Source organism: Nuphar pumila, chromosome 11 (genome assembly GCF_984573655.1).
Source record: "Nuphar pumila chromosome 11, dmNupPumi1.hap1.1, whole genome shotgun sequence".
NCBI classification, from domain to species: Eukaryota; Viridiplantae; Streptophyta; class Magnoliopsida; order Nymphaeales; family Nymphaeaceae; genus Nuphar; species Nuphar pumila.
Window position 1 is genome coordinate 1489939 of NC_143259.1, and position 21517 is coordinate 1511455.

At 41.4% G+C, this 21517-nt stretch overlaps 1 protein-coding gene across 1 annotated transcript; it reads right to left on the reverse strand.

Moving 5' to 3' along the window:
• Positions 1–16883: 16883 nt before the first annotated feature.
• On the reverse strand, positions 16884–20598 carry LOC149821574 (malate dehydrogenase-like). The gene is made up of 7 exons (XM_089980793.1): positions 20464–20598; positions 18655–18813; positions 18325–18500; positions 17875–18152; positions 17543–17678; positions 17313–17424; positions 16884–17228 (listed from the first exon to the last, which is right to left on the reverse strand). Exons 1-7 carry the CDS (start codon positions 20504–20506, stop codon positions 17134–17136), a joined length of 999 nt encoding a protein of 332 aa, XP_089836919.1. The 5' UTR covers positions 20507–20598; the 3' UTR covers positions 16884–17133.
• Between the last annotated feature and the right edge of the window lie 919 nt (positions 20599–21517).

Below are 21517 nucleotides of genomic sequence, written 5' to 3' on the forward strand. Positions count from 1 at the left end.
TTCCTAATCTTTCGTACTACTTCTTGTGGCTCAAACCTCGTGCTGCACATGAATTGTTACACAGTAAATATCAATATAAAATATTTAAAAGATATGCAATAATTGAAAACAAAATACTTACGGTCGATTATCGATATACACTATTCGAATGAGTCTTCTTGTGCCAGCCTGAGAAGACCCTGTTTCCTGTGTTGGCTGTTGACTTGTGTGATCAACTGGTGTAGGTGGGTCGTGTACAGGCGCAACATCATCTGTAAAAAAATATATTAGAAATTCTCAGAATGCGCATTTGAACTAATCAAGCATCCAATTAGTTATATGATATACCTATCACAGGAGCCTGTGAAGATGAAGGTTGAGCCTGACTACTACTGGATGAGCGACCACTATAACCTCCACGAACCATATTCTAACAAATAACATATGTCATACAATACATTCAAATAATTCACATCAAGTATTACAATGCATTCAAGTCATTCACATCAAGCATTGCAATGCATTCAAATAATTCAAATCATTCACATCAAGTATTGCACTAATTCAAATCATTCGTTGCATAAATTATAATACATTCAGATAATTGAAATCATTCACATCAAGTATTATAATGCATTCAAATCATTCGTATCAAGTATTACAATACATTCAAATAAAATTTTTAATCATTCACACCAAGTATTGCAATACAACTCACATCAAGTATTACAATGCATTTAAATAGAGGTTTGTAGTATAAGATTTTGCTCACTAGTTTGAGAATTCTTCCTCGTCACTAGTTTGACTTTTTTCTTCTTCTTCTTCTTCTTCTTCTTCTTCTTCTTCATTGTTTGCCCATCCACTTGGTACATCATTTGGATCACATTCCTCTATGAATGTTTCATCGGCCAATGGAGATATGACATGCATATCATGCGCAACATCGTGACCATAAGCGAAGTCATAGACATCATCTGATTGATAGTAATCACTGTCTTCAGCTAACTCATCTTCATGTAACTGATCATACTCGGGGTATAGTTTGGATTTCACCTTGCAAACTGCCCACCATTCATTTCTATCTGACTTTTTTATACTCGAATATGAAGTATAATAAACTTGTTGAGCTTGCGAGGCTAATATGAATGGTTCATATGTTCCAAACCTGGATTTATGATTCACTTCCACAATGCCTGAAGCTATCCTAACCATAAGCGAAGTCATTTTGTCGTATGATGTTGCGAATAGTATCCTAACCAGTTAAAAGAGAACCATCAGAATGCTATGATGAAGAAAATATCAAATTTATCATGCAATATATGATGTCATACAATCACAAGAATTATGATGCATGCATTGATAACTTAATATTTTCATGTGCAAACTATTCATGACACGATACATTAATTTGAAGCATGCTTTCAGTATATTATTTCACATGGTAGACATAATCAAATTGAAAGTAACTACATGTAAGCATGGATACAATCACATCAAACATTGCAATACATCAAAATAATTCATATCAAACAAATCTCAAACATGTACCTGCAGCAAACACACTTCAATATCCCACTAACTACTACCATGCCTAGCATGGACTCCGTACTCCAAAAATAAGAACACTTCCATATTTATACATTAAAATCATGCTTAGCATGATCTCCGAACTCCAACAAAGCAGTCTTAGATATCAACAACTAAGTGAGTGTGTGAACAATAAAGTATTACATTCAATAAATTAAATAACATGTGATGCACTTGCATCACTTACTCACCACGGGTATTTACCCGATTTGCATTGTTTTTGTCACTTACTTACCACGGGTGGCGGGGCACAAGCGAGTTCCGTTGAGAAATCTGCACAAAAAAATGATGTTTTAAAATGAAGTCACCATGAAAAAAAACTCACTCTAAACAAATGATTTATAAAGGTAACTATTTAGTTACAGGAGGTGAATCAAATACCATGAAAAAAAATGGTATCTCACTCTAAACAAATGATTTATAAAGGTAACTATTTAGTTACAGGAGGTTCATAGATTTTGAAAACATTCATAAACATGATTTGCGAATGTCGTATTATATTTGCGAACGTACGTTGAAAAAACTAGTTAAAAGAGATTCACATATTTTAGGTGAAATTTGTAAAAATGATTTGCGACAATCATATCATATTTGCATACATACGATGAGAAATATAGTTAAAAGAGGTTTGCAGATTTTTGATGACATTCACAAACATGATTTGCGACAATCGTACCATATTTACAGTCGTACCTCAAGAGTGTTTATTTAAAAAAGGTTCACATTTTGAACGACATTCACAAAAATGATTTGCGACGATCATACCATATTGGTGGACATACGTTTTGGAGTATATGTTAACACATTTTGGGTGATGCAAAAAACTATTTGGGAAGGTCATACCATATTTTCGAGCATACGTCAAGAGTGCTTAATTAAAGAAGGTTTACATATTTTGTGTAATGTTCACAAAAATAATTTACGATAATCATACTATATTTAATTGCAGAACAAAAATATCTTTAAAAAGTCGAGAATAAGAGGATTTTGGCAAATTGTTAAAACATTTCAGAGAGAATGCACCATTTTGAAACACTTTATTGACCCCCAGACAAGGCAGAGGGTTGACCCCCGGCCGGACACGGCAGGGGGTCGACCCCCGGCCGGACACGGCAGGGGGTCGACCCCCGGCCGAACACGACAGGGGGTAGACCCCCGGCCGGACACGGAAGGGGGTCGACCCCCTGCCGAACATCAAAAGGGGTTGACCCCCTGCCGGACACGGCAGGGGGTCGACCCCCGGCCGGACACGGCAGGCGGTCGACCCCCTACCGGGGTCGACCCCCTGCCGAACATCAAAAGGGGTTGACCCCCTGCCGGACACGGCGGGGGGTCGACCCCCGGCCGGACATGGCGGGGGGTCGACCCCCCCCCCCCCCCGGCCGGACACGGCAGGGGGTCGACCCCCTACCAGGGTTGACCCCCGGCCGGACACGGCAGGGGGTCGACCCCCGGTCGGACACAGCAGGGGGGTCGACCCCCTACCGGAGTCGACCCCCGGCCGGACACGGCACGGGGTCGACCCCCTGCCGGAAAACGCAGGGGGTCGACCCCCAATCCATTTAACGGTGAAATACTTGTGGTTGCTCCGGGCAGCGGCGGCGGCAGCGGAAGGTTGACGGAGATCGACTTCCGGCGAACGGTGGGGGCCGGTAGAGAGGTCGACGGGATGTATAGGGCGGCCGAAGGAAGAGGACGGCAGGAGGGAGAGGGCGGCGGGCGGGAGCAGCGAAAGGAGAAAGGAAAAAGAGGGTTGGGATTAGGGGTAATGCGACATTTAGCGACGGCTTAGCGCGGATTAATTCCGTCGCTAAGCCATCGTAATTCAAAAAATGAAAAAGGCGACAAAAAATATTCCGTCGCCTAGGCCGTCGCTATTTTGCGACAGAATTTTAGCCGTCGCAATTCTGTCGCTAACTGCCGTATTTATTGCGACAAAATATTCTCTCGCATAATCCGTCGCTACGTAGCGACGGATTTTGCGAGGGAATATAATCTGTCGCTAGTTTCGTAAAATTCTCCAAATATAGCTACGGATTCATGTCTCTCGTTAATCCGTCGCTAAGTAGCGACGATATAACTCTGTCGCTAAATTCCGTCGCTAATCAACTGTTTTTTTGTAGTGCTATGATTTATAGTGCTTTGGGGTCTCCAACGAGACCCACTGCGATTTGTAGTGTTTTTTGGTCTTTTAATTATGATTTATAGTGTTTTGGGTTTCTAACGAGACCCACACTGATTTATAGTGTTGCTGGACCTCGCTATAGCGATTTGTAGTGTTTCTCGCTAAACACTACAGCGATTTGTGATACAAATCGCTATCTGAATCAGGACCAACTTGTTAGGGCCATATCTCTCTAACCAGAGATCGAATTTCAAATCCGTAAAAAGTGGTGTCTTCGTTATGAAGTCTAGTTTATTACTGTAAATTTTCAGTGATTTCTATGGTCATTTGATACCCTATTTGGATCTAAAACCAGAATGATTTGATTTTTTGTGGAGAGCATGAAGACATATGCATGAAGTTGCAGTAAAAAATTCAGATTAAAATGAGCTCTAGTTACATAGAAATCGATAGATCTAAAATGCACCAGAATTCAAAGTATGATCTAGAAAGCAATTGAACATGATGAAAGCAAACTGCACATGCGTGGATGTTCAAGCATGAGATCTAATGCCTTAAAATATGAATGGGTAAAAACTTTGAATCAGACTCCACAATTCTTCAAGTTGAATGATGCTACCTACGCTGAGAGGAGCCCCCAAACCCCCCTCCTGTAAGGGCAAAAACTCTAAATCAGGCTCCACAACTCATCAAGTTGAACGATGCTACAGTTAGTGTGCAGGTTAGTCGGTGTTTGATGGAGAAATGTTGGATCGTTTGTTGGATGTGCACAGAAGTAGAGAGAGAAGGGAGAGAGAGTGAGATGAGGTTTTACCCCTCTCTTGTAAGGGTAAAAACTCTGAATCAGGATCTACAACTCATTTAGTTGAATGATGATACCCACGCTGGGAGGAGCCCCCAAACCCTCCTCTTGTAAAGGTAAAAACTCTGAATCAGGCTCCACAAGAGTCAATGTGCAGGTCAGTCGGTGCTTGATGGAGCAATGTAGGATCTTCTGCTGGATGTGCACAGAAGCAGAAAGAGAAGGGAGAAAGATAGTGAGAGGGTTGATGTTCATGGCCTCCTCCAGGGGAGATTTCTTTCTCGGATAATCCTGCAGTGCAAAGACTGGGTCTTAAATAATCATCTTTGGGGCACTTAAGTCTTTTCAAGAATCCTCCCTTGATTTCTTCTCTAGAGAGAGAGAGGGTTTTACAGTGTTTTACGGAGAAAGAAGAAGAAGACTTTGAAGAGTCAACATCATCCTCGACTTTCTGGATGGAGGACATGTTTGTCCTTTTTTTGAACTGTTTGTTTTTTCTTTTTTGAATGAAAGGCATTTTTATCATTTTCTCAAACCATCACTTTATGAGAAGAATAGCAAGAAAGGGTACTTAAGTCTTTGCAACAACACCAGAGTCCGATGCAAAGTTATGTCAACATACACAGGAATACGAGCCCCATGTGCTTATATACGTGGTGCTCATTCAAAGCCCCGAACACAGACGTGGGATTCAGTGAATCATCGGAGGGGAACATACACCACCCTCTCTCAGTGTTCCATGAAAAGATTTTCAAAGTACAAGCCAAAAAGGATTTGAAAATGAGCCAAAACCCAGAGAAATCTACATGAAAAACGTTGGGAGGCTGAATTTAAAGGCCCCTAAAGTTGCAAGAAATTGTGTTCATGGGACCCAAAAGCAAAAAGACAAAAAAGAAGTCCATAAAGGACCTAACTGGTACAAATGGATTGGACTATTGGACATAAAGAATCTAGGTCCAACCCATTTGGGTGACCCGGTTTGACATAGTGGACCACATAATGGGGAGATAGTGGGTGGCAGTTACGTACGTAACTGCCTCTTTCCCATTACATAAAGGGGTTGGCTGCTACGAAGATGATAAGAGATTCATGGCAATGGCCTACCCAAATTTCACATTCGGGTTTACGTGGTATAGGGTCCTGCTCACCGTCGACCTAAGGCCTGGGCTCATCGTGGGCGTCGACCGGATGAGGAGAACGCTGGATACACGCACACACATATTCTATGGCATCAACAGATATGTATTCAGGTACGCTTTTTGTGTATGTTGTGCAAGCAAACTCCAACAATGGGTTATGGGCCCACTCATTGTTGGAGTTTGCTTGCATCAGCATACACAGAAAGTGTACCTAAATACGTATCCGTTGATGCCACAGAATATGCGTGCGGGTATCCGGCGTTCTCCTCATCCGATCGACGCCCATGATGAGCTCAGGCCTTAGGTCGACAGTGAGGAGGACCCTATACCACGTAAATCGAATATGGAATTTGGGTAGGCCATTGCCACGAATCTCTCATCATCTTCGTAGCAGCCAACCCCCTTATATAATGGGGAAAGAAGCAGTTACGTACGTAACTGCCACCCACTATCTCCCCGTTATGTGGTCCACTAATGTGGCCTACTAATGGTGTCAAACCGGGTCACCCAAATGGGTTGGACCTATATCCGTTATGCCCAACATTCTCCCACTTGACCCATTGACACCAAAAGTGCACTAAATCGAGGTTTATATCGTTATCTTGATTTAATTCTTCATGTGGGTTCACATGCTACTCTTTATTATAATGATGAATCATATGAGTCATAAAGATGAATATTTCTTTATGAAATGTCATATTCTCATGTATTATACTATAATTCACCTTCAGTGCTTAAGCATGTTGAAATTATCTTTATGAATAGGTTGGTCTCTTCCTTATTCCTTTATTGGTCCTTTAATATTGTTATTTTGTTGTTCTCTATAACCCATATGAGATATTCTTTATGCAAAATCAACAATTTATAAAGTCATAGAGAATCAAATGTGATCACATAATGTATTGTCATACATAAGATGGGATCAAAAGGACTCATCCCCTTTACATGTTGGGAATATAATCCCAGTGCTAGCGCTTTAGTAAGAGAATCTAGAGTCATTTTTTTTGTCTCAATTGTATCAATACATACCAGATGATTCTTAGTCCTTTCATTAACAACAAAGTATTTTAACTCTATGTGTCGACACGAGATTGAGCTTTTGTTGTTATTTGAAAAGGACATGTCTACTTCATTATCACAAAAAGATCTTTAGTGCTCTCTCAATAGAGTCCACAATCCCAAGATCCATAATGAAGCTTCTTATCCAAATAGTTTGAGATAAAATCTCATATAAAATCAGTAATCTAAGGGTCCTAACTGGTACAAATGGATTGGACTAGTTGTTACAACTTGGGATTCACTTCCTTGTTGCAACCGCCATCATCAGGGAGACTTGCACCCTCATGCAAAACACGCAATTGAGGCAACAAAAGGGATGGACCTGTGTAAAGATGGGTTCAGCAGTTAAGTTACCAACTGATTCAGAAAGATGGGACAAAGTCACATCCGGACCTTTATGACCACCTTTTACCATCATGCAAGTTTGATCCCATGTGAAAGAGCATAGGTCCCTCAAGCATGTTTATTACTTTGCCTCTGTGACTTTGCTGTAGATAGTGAAGGGTGAATGTGTGTAGGTTGAGATGATGTCATATGACTTGAGTTGAGAGCTTCAAATTGAAAACCAAGAGGAGCTACTTAAAAAGGAGGTTGTTCCACGCAAATAGGAGAAGAAGAATCTGGCATAAATTGCCCCACATGTTCAAATGAAACAGTGTTTCAGGTCGGTGGGGGAAAGACCCGGTGAGGGTGATGACGAACATGGCTGAACAGAATCTTATGATGGAATAACCAACATGTGAAAATGATTGTTGACAACAGGATGGACCAACTATCCGGCTGCAAATGAGAAGATGGACAAGTATGACTAGAAGGGCATGTGTTGCTTGAATGGTTAAATGAACCACAACTAACACAATTGCACAGCCCCACCTTAAACTCAACTTCCTGACCGAAGGTTCTACCATTCTCAATAACAACTGAAATAGATGGTGATGGCCAAAAGTTGAGGGGACCTTAATACGTATCCATTCTTAGGAAACACGTGCAAGGTTACAAGTTTGCCAATCAACAGCAAGGAGGGAACCCTTAAAGAAACGAGTGACACCTGTTAAAATTATGGATCGTATCTAACCTTATATGACCCTGTTTGACATGGGTACATCTTAGGATAGCATGACTCATAGGAGTTACATGATAGTTGTTGTAATCGCTATAGCGGTAACCTCCCACTATAGGCTTCTCTCATAAGTCTATAAAAAAGAAGTATGGTTGCTTAGCTTAATGAGAACAGCCAAAGAAGTCTGGGCTCATCGTGGGCCCATAACCCAATGTTGGCATTTTTCAAAACAGAACTGAAATGTTAAAGCAATAGTACATATACTGGTGGACACCGAGCACCCGCGTCTACCAGTATGTATTGTTGCTTTAAAATTCTGGTTTTGTTTTGCAAAACAGCGACAACACCCTCATGGAATTTGATATTCCAAAATTTGGCAAGGATTACAGAGAGGTGAATCCAAAGAGGAACTCGAGATGATAGATCAAGTTTAAGATCCATACTGGGAAGTCAGTGATCAACTATCAGCATGCAACCTGATACTTTCTAATTGCCTCGATGCATGGCAGTCTGCATATTTGCTTCCTTTGAAACTCTAATGAAGAATAGGTGTATATCCTTGTTAGACGGCAAAAAAGAACGTAAGAAACAAACAGAAACTCCAATCGCTTAATAGATAAGCCAGAAAGCCTAGCTAGAAGCATAAATTTTAACGGCAACACCATATCCTTGTAAGTGGTGGCAGCAGACCAAAAGTTGGTCATCACCTCCATCATTAACATTCAATTCAAGACAAGGGATAGAGTCCTCTTCCACAATATCAGCCCATGATTTAAACGAAGAGGGTATAGAAAGGTTAGGGTAAGAAGTGATAGTATCGTTTTCCATGATTTTCTCCACCAGCATGACAATTTTCACCATGTTGCTTGGGTACTTCTTTCAGTAATGGTAGGAAATGGATGACAACGCTCAGCACTTTCAAGATTTATACATTTTCAACAAAAGCAGGTAAGGACCCTGGTGTGAAAAGTCATAAACCATCTCTGACTCCATACATTACTTAGACCATATAGATCCTACCTAAATAACTAATTGGAGCTATGAATGGCCGAACCTAGGTCCTGCAAGATCCGCCACAAGGGGGTTTGGCGTAGTGGGGATGGGCCATGGCTAACATACGGGTAGTTAAGGTTCAATTCCTATAGGTGTCACCTTCCTACACAAGTTGACGCCCAGCATAGTGATGTGACCCGCAGAGAACTCATACAAATCAGAGTTAGCCAGTTGTATCAGTTGGCACTACCACACCAGCGCAACAACAACGGAAGGCTGCCATTGCCATCATGGATCCCAGTTGCTTGTACAGTTTTTGACCTGCCACTTCAGTTGAAGAAATAGTAGTGACTCAGCCAGTCACTTGAACGGTTGAGAGAATGCCACCTCAGCTTGTCTAAATACAATGTAAGGGAGCCTTGGGCGCCTCCTTCAACTAGGTGGATCCAATGAATGTGCCCTAACTCAGATGAACAGATTCTGTGAATGTTACTTGAGCTGATTGGGGTCACATGAGCAGTTGCAATACTGCTATAGTTTTCATTTCTGGTTTATGGTTTTTGATAGCCTATAAATAAGGCACTTGTATTGCATTATGGAACTTTTGAATTATTGAATCTTTGGAATACAAATTAGACTTTGGTCTTTTGGTGCTTTGTGCATTCGGTTCTCTTTCTTAGAGAAATCCGAGAATTGATGTCTGCGTCATTCCTTGGGCCAATTCAAGTCGGTTTAAGGCTTATTGAGTTGGAATTATGCTAGATCATGCTTCGAGCCTAGATTTGATGATCGCACGTCCTGCGAGATAGTGGATTTTTTTGGAGCTTCAAGTTGCTGAGAAGATGACAAGAGTGCATCCCTCACTTTGAGTAATCGGTGAGTGCTTGATCTTCTCTCATTCATTTTTAGTTTGATCCGGCAAGAGCATTCACTATTGGTTCATTTGCTTGTGTCGCACCTACCGGATCGACGACTTCAACTATGCCACGTGAGGAACACTTCTGTGGTTGTAAGAGATTTTCATAATCTCTTAAAAAACCTAGGGAGGTTTTTCAACCAAGAATCATCTACTGCCATAAGTAGAGGAGGCCGATCGACTTGAATCGGTACTGCAGCAGCGAAGTCACTCACAGGTCCCAAGATTTGTCGCAGACTACGTAGAGCCGCACAACGTGTGCCTCGTAGCTTTTGTGCATCGCATGCACCGTAGTGGTCTTGCATCAACACGCGCATCAGCATCCGCTCCTCCGCACGCACGTTTACACGATCGTGTTGTATCATTTTCTTCTTACACACTCTGCATCATTTGTTGTATGCACGCGCTACAGCAAACGCCTTCCACAACACGCGCAACATCGTCTCTCACGTGCACATCCATTCTGCTTATCTCGTGAGCAACACCTCAAGCTGCATCACACTGAATCTCCTCGGCTGCACACTGCAGCAACAATTGTTGATTCACGTTGCACTGCACCTATCCAGCATCACGCACCTTCCACAGTGTGACTTCTGCCATGCGCATGCACTGAGTGCCGCATATACATAACATCATGCACTACCGCCTGCAATGCGCATTCACCTCTGCGCACCTTGCACAACACAGTGTTGCGCTGCATCTATTCACACCCCATTCTTTTGCAGTGTGCAACTTTCTGTATAGCATTTTAGTGTCACACTTCATTGGCGGTGTTTCCTATTGAAGCATCAAGTCAGTGCATTGGAGCTGAGAGCCTCCCTGCACTTTAGTGTGCAGCACTGAGTAAGATGTTCTATGAGACAATCGTGATTGAATAGGCTTATTATAGCCAAGGCTTGTTGTGGTCGAATTGTGAGCTGAAATTAAGACAACTCTTATTGTTGTTTTTGTGTTGCTTTTGTTAGCCTTGTATCCTAGCATTGAGCTAGACGAACCCCCCTATCCACCTCGTAATAGTGTAGTGTTTTAGTGAAAACATCAACACAAGCACACACTCACAAGTGGTGTCGAATACAAGGTCCAAAAAAGAGAGAGGATCTAAAAAGAATAGCTCAACAACTCCAAACTTCCGCGCAAAAAGATTATAGAGATCGTGAGCAAGGTCCTTGCCTTCCAAAAATGGATCCTAAAACGAAGGTCCCACCATGTGGTATAAAAGCCAATGAAGACCTTAGACCAAATGAGTGTTCTAGTTCTCATCTTGGAGAAGAAAGGTTGACAAGATCTTTTTATGTTGAGACACAAGCCGAATTCATGAGGAAGCTCTCTCATAAGGATGAGAAGTCAAATTTGAGAATGAAAAAACTTGAGTTGCTCATGCTTCAACTCGCTCAAAACGTAAATGCTATGGTGGAAGGGAAAGAGCAAATGACTCCAAGGCAAAATCATGAGACACGGTTTAGAAATAAAGAAGGGGATAATGAAGTTCCTTCTTGTAATTTCATTCAAAAAGCAAAAGTTAAGGTAGAGCTACCTATCTTCAAAGGGGAAAATCTGAAAGAATGGTTGTTCAACGGCATTCATTACTTTACTTGTCACCAAACTCTCAATGACCGGAAAATTGATGAAACTATATCATGGTTAGAGGGAAATGCATTGTGTTGGTATTCTTGGTATGAAATTACGGGAAGTCGGATTGACCAACTTTCCAACAAGCAATAGTAGAAAGGTTTGGCCATACACTTATGGTCAATCGTAGTGTGTCCCTAAAACAACTCAAACAAAAGGAAACTCTAGATGAATATCAAAGTGAATTTGAAGAAGTGTGTTCAATGCTTCCACCTATGGACCAAGGAACCTTGTTTGGTTCTTATGTAGGGGGTCTAAAAGATGAGCTGAGAATAGAAGTGATCGCGGTCAATGTGCACACTACATGTGAAGCGTACAAAGTCACCAAACTCTTTGAAGAGAAAATAAAGTTAAGCGCTCCAATTCACAAATGAAAAGGTAAAGACAATCCCAAGTTTGTCAAAGTGAGTGTTTTCGATGTGGGAGATTGTGGAACCCAAGCCACAAATGCAAAAGTTTGAAAAATCTCCAAATCCAAGAGAAGAAGGAGGAGGAGAGAGAAGAGTCTGAAGAGGAAACACTAGAAAATGAGGGGTATCATGCACTATCAAGAAATGCTAGTCCAAATTCGATGAAGCTTGAAGGCAAGCTTAATGGGCGCAAAGTTCAAGTGTAAGTAGACACCGGGGCAACATAGTTTTATTGAGAAAAAAATGGCTTTGAAAATGGGTTGTCAAATCAAGGAGCACCCAATGTTCCAAATTTTCATTGGTGATGGTGGAAGTCTACAATGCACTCATGTTTGCCAAGATGTACCACTTATGTTCAATCAATCCAAGTTCTTGGTAGATCTCTATCTACTTTTAATACAAGGGATGGATGTGGTCTTAGGGATTACATGGCTTAAACAGTTGGGAAAAGTCTCATGGGATTTTGGTAACATGAAAATGAGTTATAGTAAGGGAAATGAATATGGCATTCTAAAAGCAAGTAACTCAAAAGATGTTGAAAATAAAAAAGTACTTCAAACATTGAAGTCAACCAAGAGGGTCGTATTGTGTTTGGTAAAAAAAAATTGAAATAGATGAAAACCAAACAAACATTCCAAGTGATTTGGCTTAAGTGTTAGAAGTGTTCATATGGTATTCAAGGAACCTAAGAAATTGCCACCACCAAAGTCCCAAGACCATCATATTGTGTTAGATGAGAATTCCAAACCTGTGAATGTTCGACCATATTGTTATGTGGTTACTCAAAAAGAGGCAATGAAGGAGATGGTAAAAGAAATGCTTGGGAGTGGAATTATTAGGCCAAGCTCCAGCACATTTTCTTCTTCAATGTTATTAGTCGAAAAGAAAGATAATATATGAAGATTTTGCATTGATTACCGAGCACTCAACCATATCATGGTTAAGGATAAACATCCAATACTGGTTATTGAAGAATTGCTTGATGAATTACATGGAGCGAAACATTTTTCCAAGTTAGACTTAAGGGTCAGGTATCACCAAATAAAAATGGTCAAAAATGACATCTATAAAACCGTTTTTCGAACTCATGATGGACAATATGAGTTCCTTGTTATGCCTTTTGGTCCTACGAATGCTTCTGCGACATTCCAAAGAACAATGAATGATATCTTCATACCATTCTTGAGGAAGTTCATTCTGGTGTTTTTTTATGATATTCTTATCTATAGCAAAAGTTAAGAGGAACATCTACTTCACGTCAAAGAGGCATTAAGGGTCCTTAAGGAGAACACTCTATATGATAAGATGCCTAAATGTGAGTTTGGGTTACCTCAAGTTATGTATCTTGGACATATTATTGCAAACGATGGGGTGATGTTGGATCTCGATAAAATCAATAATATGATAGAGTGGCCTACACTGGAGACAATTAAAATATTGAGAGGTTGTTTGGGTTAAGAGGGTATTATAGAATGTTCATCAAGGGTTATGGAACTATTGTCGCACCCCTTACACAGTTGTTGAAGAAGAATGTGTTTGAGTGGAATGAAAAAGCCAACCAAGCATTCAAATTACTGAAGGAAGCCATGTCTAGTGCTCCAGTCTTATCGTTACCAGATTTTTCAAATGAGTTTGTAATTAAAAACGATGCAAGTGACTATGGAATTGGGGCAGTCCTCGTACAAAATGAACACCCTATCACATTTATGAGTAAATCCATACCAAAAAAAGTGAACATCATAAGTGCCTATGACAGGGAGATGCTTGCTATCGTATTGGCAATTGAGAAATGGAGGTCATACATTCTTGGAAGAAGATTCAAAGTGAGAACTGCCCACCACAGGCTCAAATATCTGATAGAATAACGAATAACTACCACCAGTCAACAAAGGTGGATTGTAAAACTACAAAGCTATGATTTTGAGATTGAATACAAAAAAAGGATCATGTAACAAGGTAGTTGATGCACTATCGCGCATGGGGGATGACAATCCTAGTGAAGACAAATATGGCTTTAAGGATAAAGGATAGGCGGAGCATGGTGGACTGATGTGATCCACAGAGAACTCATATAAATCAGAGTTAGGCAGTTGTAACAGTTGGCGTTGCCACGTCAGCGCAGCAACAGCAGAAGGCCGCCATTGCCAGCGTGGATCTTGGTTGCTTGTACAGTTTTTGAGTTGCCAGATGAGCTGCCACTTCAGCTGAAAAAATAGTAGTGACTCAGCCAGTCACTTGAACGGTTGAGAGAAGGCCACCTCAGCTTGTCTAGATACAATGTATGGGAGCCTTGAGCGCCTCCTTCAGTTGGGCGGATCCAGTAAATGTGCGCCAACTCAGATGGATAGATTTAATGAATGTGGACTTGAGTTGATTGGGACCACATGAGCAGTTGCAATACTACTATGGTTTTCATTTCTGGTTTCTGGTTTTTGGCATCCCTCACTTCGAGTAATCGGTGAGTGCTTGATCTTCTCTCATTCATTTTAAGTTTGATCCGGCAAGAGCATTCACTACTGGTTCATTTACTTGTGTCGCACATACCGGATCAATGACTTCAACTGCACCACACGAGGAACACTTTTGTGGCTGTAAGAGATCTTTCATAATCTCTTAAAAAGCCTAGGGAGGTTTTTCGACCAAGAATTGTCTACTGCCATAAGTAGAGGAGGTCGATCGACTTGAGTCTGTACCACAGCAACGAAGTCACTCACAGGTCTCAGGATCTGTCACAACCTACTTGCACCACAGACTGCGTAGAGCCGCACGCCTCACAGCTTTTGTGCATCGCATGCACCGCAGTGGTCTTGCATCAACGCGCACTTGTTTACACGGCCGCGCTGCATCATTTTCTCCTTACACACTTTGCATCACCTGCTATCTGCACGCACTACAGTAAACGCCTTTCGCAGCACGCGCAACATTGTCTCCCATGCACGCATCCATTCTGCTCATCTCGTGAGCAACACCTCAAGCTGCAGCACACTAAATCTCCTCGGCCGCACACTGCAGCAACATCTGTTGATTCACGTTACAGCGCACCTGTCCAGCATCGCGCACCTTCGCAACGTGACTTCTGCCACGTGCATGCACTGAGTGCCATGCATGCACAACATCGCGTCGTGCATGCATAACATCGTGCACTATCACCTGCAACGCGCACTCACCTCTGCGCACCTCGCATAGCACAATGTTGCGCTGCATCTATCTGTGCCCTGTTCTCCTGCAGCACGCATCTACTCATGCAACTTCCTGCATAGCATTTTAGCACCGCACTCCATTGGCGTCGTTTCGTCAGTGCATTGGAGCTGAGAGCCTCCATGCACTTTAGTGTGCAGCACTGAGTAAGCTGTCATGTGAGACGATCATGACTGAATAGGCTGATTGTAGGCAAGGCCGGTTGTGGCCGAATTCTGAGCTAAAATTAAGACAGCTCTTATTGTTGTTTTTATGTTGTTTTTATGTTGTTTTTATGTTGTTTTTGCTAGCCTTGTATCCTAGCATTGAGCTAGACGAAACCCCTCTATCCAAATTGTAATAGTGTATTGTTTTAGTGAAAACATCAACACAAGCACACACTCACAAGTGGCGCCGAATACAAGGTCCAAAAAGAGAGAGGAGCTAAAAAGAATAGCTCAACAACTCCAAACTTCCGTGCAAAAAGATTATAGAGACCGCAAGCAAAGTCCTTGCCTTCCAAAAATGAATCCTAAAACGAAGGTCCCACCAATAGGCACCACGGGCAAGGGTCCTGGCTAAGGAGTTTTTCCCCCTAGGGGGGTCGATCTATGATCTACCCGTTTTCAGGCCTTGTGTTTCTCCATGCAAGTAAAGGAAAAGAAACAGTCCTGCAAGATCCAATTTAGTCGGATCATAACAAACCCATTAACGAGACTTCTCTGGACGTGGTTCCTGTCACTTGGAATGAGACAGACAACCTACTAGATGCATCTCGGGCCAGATTAAAACAATGCCCTGAATCATGCAGTGATGACCTGAACCTGGTCCATTGATGGTAAAATAAAATATTATGCCCAGTAATGCCGAAATCAGATCAAAGGCGCGCAGTACTGCAGTAGTCATGCCTCACTAGTCACTGCCATCTTCCATATTCCATCTGTAGCCATGAACAGCCCTAAACTAAGCTGTTAAAGTTATCACTGGCCCAATGGTTTACATCCCAAATGTTGTGTAGCAAGTCAAAAAACTCCAACTTCAATCAAAGAGAAGGCGTACAAACCAACTTGGCAACACTTTTTTTTTTAAGGCAAGCTGCGGTTGAGCAGACCCTTACCAGTTACACTATACCATTGGATTTCAAACCTGCAACTTCCCAACACGTGCACTGCTCTTATCTGACAACCGGAGCAAACACTTGAGAGCGAGAAATTCTTGACAGAGCCATTACAGCAGGAAAGCCCGAAAATTGGTGAAAAGATCAGGTTTAATATGATTGCACAAATATTTGTGCATTAAGCACCTCATCACCCTCCATCTTAAAGATAGGCCTGTCAGGTGCGGAACCCAAGAGGCGATGGGGTGGTTAATGCACAATTTTTTGTGCAATCATATTGCACCCTATCCGGACTCCGAAAATTGATAATACTCAATTACACAAGGAGTGACCTATAACAGGAGTGGTCCCCATTCTCAGCTAGCAGTTGGTACGGAGGGGAGTTGAGCATACGACACACGCATCTACCATCTGGGACGAACTTTTGTGGTTGCAAAGTATACATGTGCGTGTGCACATGATGTGTCCAGAGAGAGCCCCACCCAACACGCATTCGGAACGGAATCGGAAACCAAACCACTGTGAAGGTCGTGCCAATGAGGGCCATTATTTTAATGCTCTACTGTTTTAATGCCTAAACATGGCTCTCTTGCCCTGTTGCGGGCAGCTAATACTATCAATCGACTGACCAGGAAATTTTTGGCCTTGTCCCACATGGCTTTAACTCTGTGATTTAAGAGTAGGACATCTACAGGTCAACCACTACGATCGATAGAACTCAAGCCATCATACCACCGGATGCCTACACCATTACCACAGAGACAAACGCTACAGCCATCCACTGGTCAAGCATAGATACACGTGAAGGAAGCCAAGCACCTAGAGAGATGCACCACGCACCAAATAGTTGTAAGCACATAAAAGCGTGCATCATGCACTCGCACACATCATACTGGGAACATATTTCATACCTCAAATGCAGATGGGCTTTTAACATCAAAATTTTCAGTTGTCAAAATTGGAATTACATGCAGTCAAAACAACAGCACAGAGAAACAAGAGCGGCAACAAACCACTCGCCAACTAACCGTTACCCAACAAACGCACAAAAAATGCATTATTCTAGATCCCACCCCCATAGTCGGACCCAAATGAAAAAGAGTTGAACAGGCCCTCATCTCCAAGAGGGAGGTTTCGCATTTAAGAGAGGCAAGAATAAGCTAAAGCTTTCTCCTCGGTCAGCTCTGCTGCTGTCGCATCCATTTTCTTCCGAGAAAATTCATCGATGGGGAGGCCTAACAAGAAACAAGAACAAACAAAAATAAGAATTTCTGAATGGTCCTATGCTGACGCTGAGTTACTCAAGACAAGAAGCTCACTCTGGACAATGGTCCACTCTCCGTTCTGGGAAGTAACTGGGAAAGAATAGATGAGTCCCGCTGGAACATTGTAGGATCCATCAGAATATACTCCCATGGAAACCCAAGTGCCCTGCATGATAAAACCACAAACGACATTTACACAGTAATCCATACAGGCACACAAAGCAAAACTCAGGCTGTCTTGCAAATCAACAATTAATGGTGAACTATATAAATCAAAATGCAACCTTAGGTGTTCCAAGCACCCAATCACGGATGTGGTCGCAAGCAGCACTTGCAGCAGATAATGCACTGGAGAGCTTGCGTGCCTTGATGATGGCAGCACCACGTTGTTGGACTTTAGTGATAAACTCCCCATTCAACCTTCGAAAATAAACATGCAAACGTTTATTTCATTGAACATGGGCCTAAAAAGGATCCATCACAGAACTTGAAAAACATATGCAGCAGCATAAAAAATTATTAGCATAGATGCTAATATCATAAACACAGAAACAAAAAAGAACCCAAAAAAAAAAAGAATTGAGAAAAAAAAAGTAACAAATTTGTTTCTTTTTACCAAACATCATCAGCAATAAGCTGACGAACGGGCTTCTCCCCTTCTGGAGTATGAACAGTTGCATGATTGACATCAGGATACTGAGTTGATGAATGGTTTCCCCAGATGATGGCATTCTTCACATCAGATACTTGCACTTGCAGTCTTTCGGCGATCTGACCAAGTGCTCGGTTATGATCAAGCCTTGTCAAACAAGTTATGTTCTTCTCAGGTATGGATGGAGCAAATTCCTTCAGAATCAATGCATTGGTGTTTGCTGGATTAGCCACAACGAGCACCTGCAAAGGAAGCAAAAGAGGAAAAGAATTGCGAAGGAAAAATTAATGCACATCAAACCATACCTCCTGTTATCGAGGTAATCTATCTCAAATCTAAACCATGACGGTTGAACAAAGAAAGAAGTACAAAACAATGATAAGCAGAAAGTTAAGAGGTAGGATGAATGGAAACCTTGCAGTTTGGAGATGCATACTGCTCCAGAGCAGAAGCCTGAGCTTTGTAGATGGAAACATTTTTGGACATTACATCTTTCCTCTCCATTCCCTCTTTCCTTGGAAATCCACCAACCATAACCGCTACATTTACACCAGTGCAAGCCTCAACAACATCCGTGGTAGCAATAACACCTGTTGTTTCCATAGAAAATTCCGTCTTTACATGTAAGCATATTCATGAAAAAAATATCATATAAGGGTGAACCCATATCTGCCCCCGTGCAAAAGCAGGCCTACATAAAAGGAACCACTTTGCTGCTGCATTACAATGGAGACAAAAGGGTACCTTTGAGAAGCGGGAATGCTGCATCAACAAGCTCCATCTTTACCCCATTCAGTGCTTCCGCAGCAGGTGGAATATCAAGCATATGCAAAATCACAGGCTGGTCAGGTCCAAGCATCACACCCCTAGCTACCATAGGGACAAGGGCGTAACCGATTTGACCTGAAATTAAGAACTCCCATGTTAGAACTGGAAAAGATAGGTGATAGTTTATCAGCTAAAACCTTGTGATGAAAGTGCACTCCATATAACAATATCAAAAGCAAGAGAACTTTTTTTTCCTGAGGAAACAATATCAAAAAGCAAGAAAACTTAGCCACAAAATTGGCCAACATGTTTCACGAATTTTTCAATAGGGCCTGGCCTTGACTAAGTTTAGATGCACTAGCTTTGCCAAGAATCAAGGCACAGAAATCTAACCTAATCCAATTTTGTTCATCCAAAACCTGATTTTTGACACATAATTGGTCTTCGTATATTGAATTTGGCGAGGAATGTGAATGTTGTAAGAGATCTATAACACCTTAACAATATATATATATATACAAACATTCTGAACATCATTTGAAAACGCCTCCTTCAATAAAAGGATTATGAAACTATATATATATATATATATATATATATATATATATATATATATATATATATATATATAGAGAGAGAGAGAGAGAGAGAGAGAGAGAGAGAGAGAGAGAGAGAGAAGCCCGTAACGGTGGACGCACTGTTATCGAACTGCTCTCCGCCGCTGATCAGCGCGTGATGAGCGGCGGATAGCGTTTTTTTGTAAAACACGCCTATTTTTTTATCAAATCGGACGCAAGTTGGACGAGAAGCCCGTCCATTGTTTTATATATATATATATATATATATATATATATATATATATAGAGAGAGAGAGAGAGAGAGAGAGAGAGAGAGAGAGTTTGTTGCAAGTTTCAGGAAAACCAATTGTTTAATTAGGAAATCAGAAACGCTCTTTATTGGCCAAGGTAAAGTAGAGATGAATTGTATATGATACACTGCGCTAATCAGAAGCATCCAACTTTCCAGAGATAAAGCATCAGAATTTATTCGAGCGATTGGGTTTTACTCCTCGGCGGATACAGACACACTCTTTTTATTATGTGAAGCACGGAACGCAGAGTGCACGAACTTCCCGTCAACAAAAAGAAGGGAAAAAAATGATATTTCTCCGATTTAGATTCTTCGCTCACAAAACATACATGTTTAAAGCTCCAATATTGTCGGATATTCAAGACAGAGACCGAAAATTACAAAATACCGCATTCGAGTTTTTTGTCACTATAGATCGAGGACTTAGATCAATAGTTTCACTCTAAGCAATACTTTATTAACATTTACACAAACTATCAGGAAAAAAAATCGAGAAAAGAAGTCTCATCCTGATCCTCAACTCCAGCACAGATCAAGCATCGATATGAAGAAGAAAATTCAAATCTTTCCTACTGCGGAAAGATCAAATCCGAATCACACGATCTAAACCAAACTCATCCTACGGAGTTCTCTAACCAACCGATATTTATCCGGAAATCACAGAAATACGCACAACAGAATCCATTTCTAGCAGACCTACAGAGTAACATTTACCGAAAAGATCAGAACTCATCTATCGACCATTTCCGGATCGTGTAAACGCACTAAACACCTGATTTTCCATATCTACACCGGGTCAACGATAGAAAATCAGGATAAAACGGGAACTGACGAGAAACTCTCAGGAAGAGCGATCTAAATCAGAGTGATGAAGAAGATGGATCGAAGAAAGAAAAGATCAAAGGGATCACTCACCGGCTGCGCCAGTAACAAGGACGCGAACGGGCTCCTTCGCCATTGCCGTCTGACCGAAGCTTCGAGAAACTCCTGAGAAATGGTGCGAGGGTTTTGGGGTGAGCGCCCTTCCCTCTTCCTAACCTTTATAACGGAAAATCTTTTTATGAAAAAAAAAAACTACTATTTATTTTAATAATTAACAACGAAAATGCTTTGTTTGGGTCCGTAAATAACGATCGTACCTCTTGGCAGCATATTCGTTATTGGTGGCCCTTTTTTTTATTCTGTGACGGTCCCTCTTGGCTTCTGCACCTAAAGGCCTTGACTCAAGGGCCCAATGGTAGGAGCTTCTGCATCTTGCGGTCTGATTCAGCGCTCTTATTTTTCTTTTTGTTTAGGGTTTTGCATCTCACTTGTTTTGTTTAGGGCTGTCAATGAGTAGGGTTTGTATCGGGTATCCGGCATGGCTCAACTTGAATTCTTAGATATAGGCATAACAAATTTGGACTCGAATAATATTTGAGTTGATCCAAGCTTGACCTGAGTAAAATATAGGTTGGATTTGGTTATGATTTTTGCCAAATACCCGATCTGATCTGATCTGATCTGATCTGATCTGATTTTCTTATCAGGTACCTGATCCAATTCATGTGTTTTTATATTTGAAGCAAAAGTAAACTTTTGAAATATTATATGGATTTGGGTTTGAATTTTCATTTTGGTGACCCGACAAAACTCTGAACCAACACTCGCCGTTTTTTGGGGCGGGTTTTAGGTAGGATCGGGAACCCAACCCATTGAAAGCCCTAATTCCACCCAAACACCTGGTTTTCAGCACACAACTTGTGATTATAATATTGAATTAGGTAAGAGATATGCACTCTGTTTCTCATAAAGAAATTCTTCCATGACTCATGGCACACAAACTCTCCTTTATATATTGAATTACGTGGAGAATATGAACTCTGTTTCTCATGAGAGATGTGTATGGCACTTGAACAATATATTTTATTTAGAGTTCGCACCTGTTTTGGGCATTTCTCAAGATGGGTGCGGTCTTTATCTCACAAGA

Bases quoted from the DNA above. Each gene is read 5' to 3' on its own strand.
- LOC149821574 (XM_089980793.1), bottom strand. From the start codon at position 20,506: ATGGCGAAGGAGCCCGTTCGCGTCCTTGTTACTGGCGCAGCCG. The intron at 18,153-18,324 runs GTTTCCATTCAT...CTTCCTTTGCAG, and splicing joins ATGCATCTCCAAACTGCAAG to GTGCTCGTTGTGGCTAATCC. The intron at 17,425-17,542 runs GTTGCATTTTGA...TTTATCATGCAG, and splicing joins GGGTGCTTGGAACACCTAAG to GGCACTTGGGTTTCCATGGG.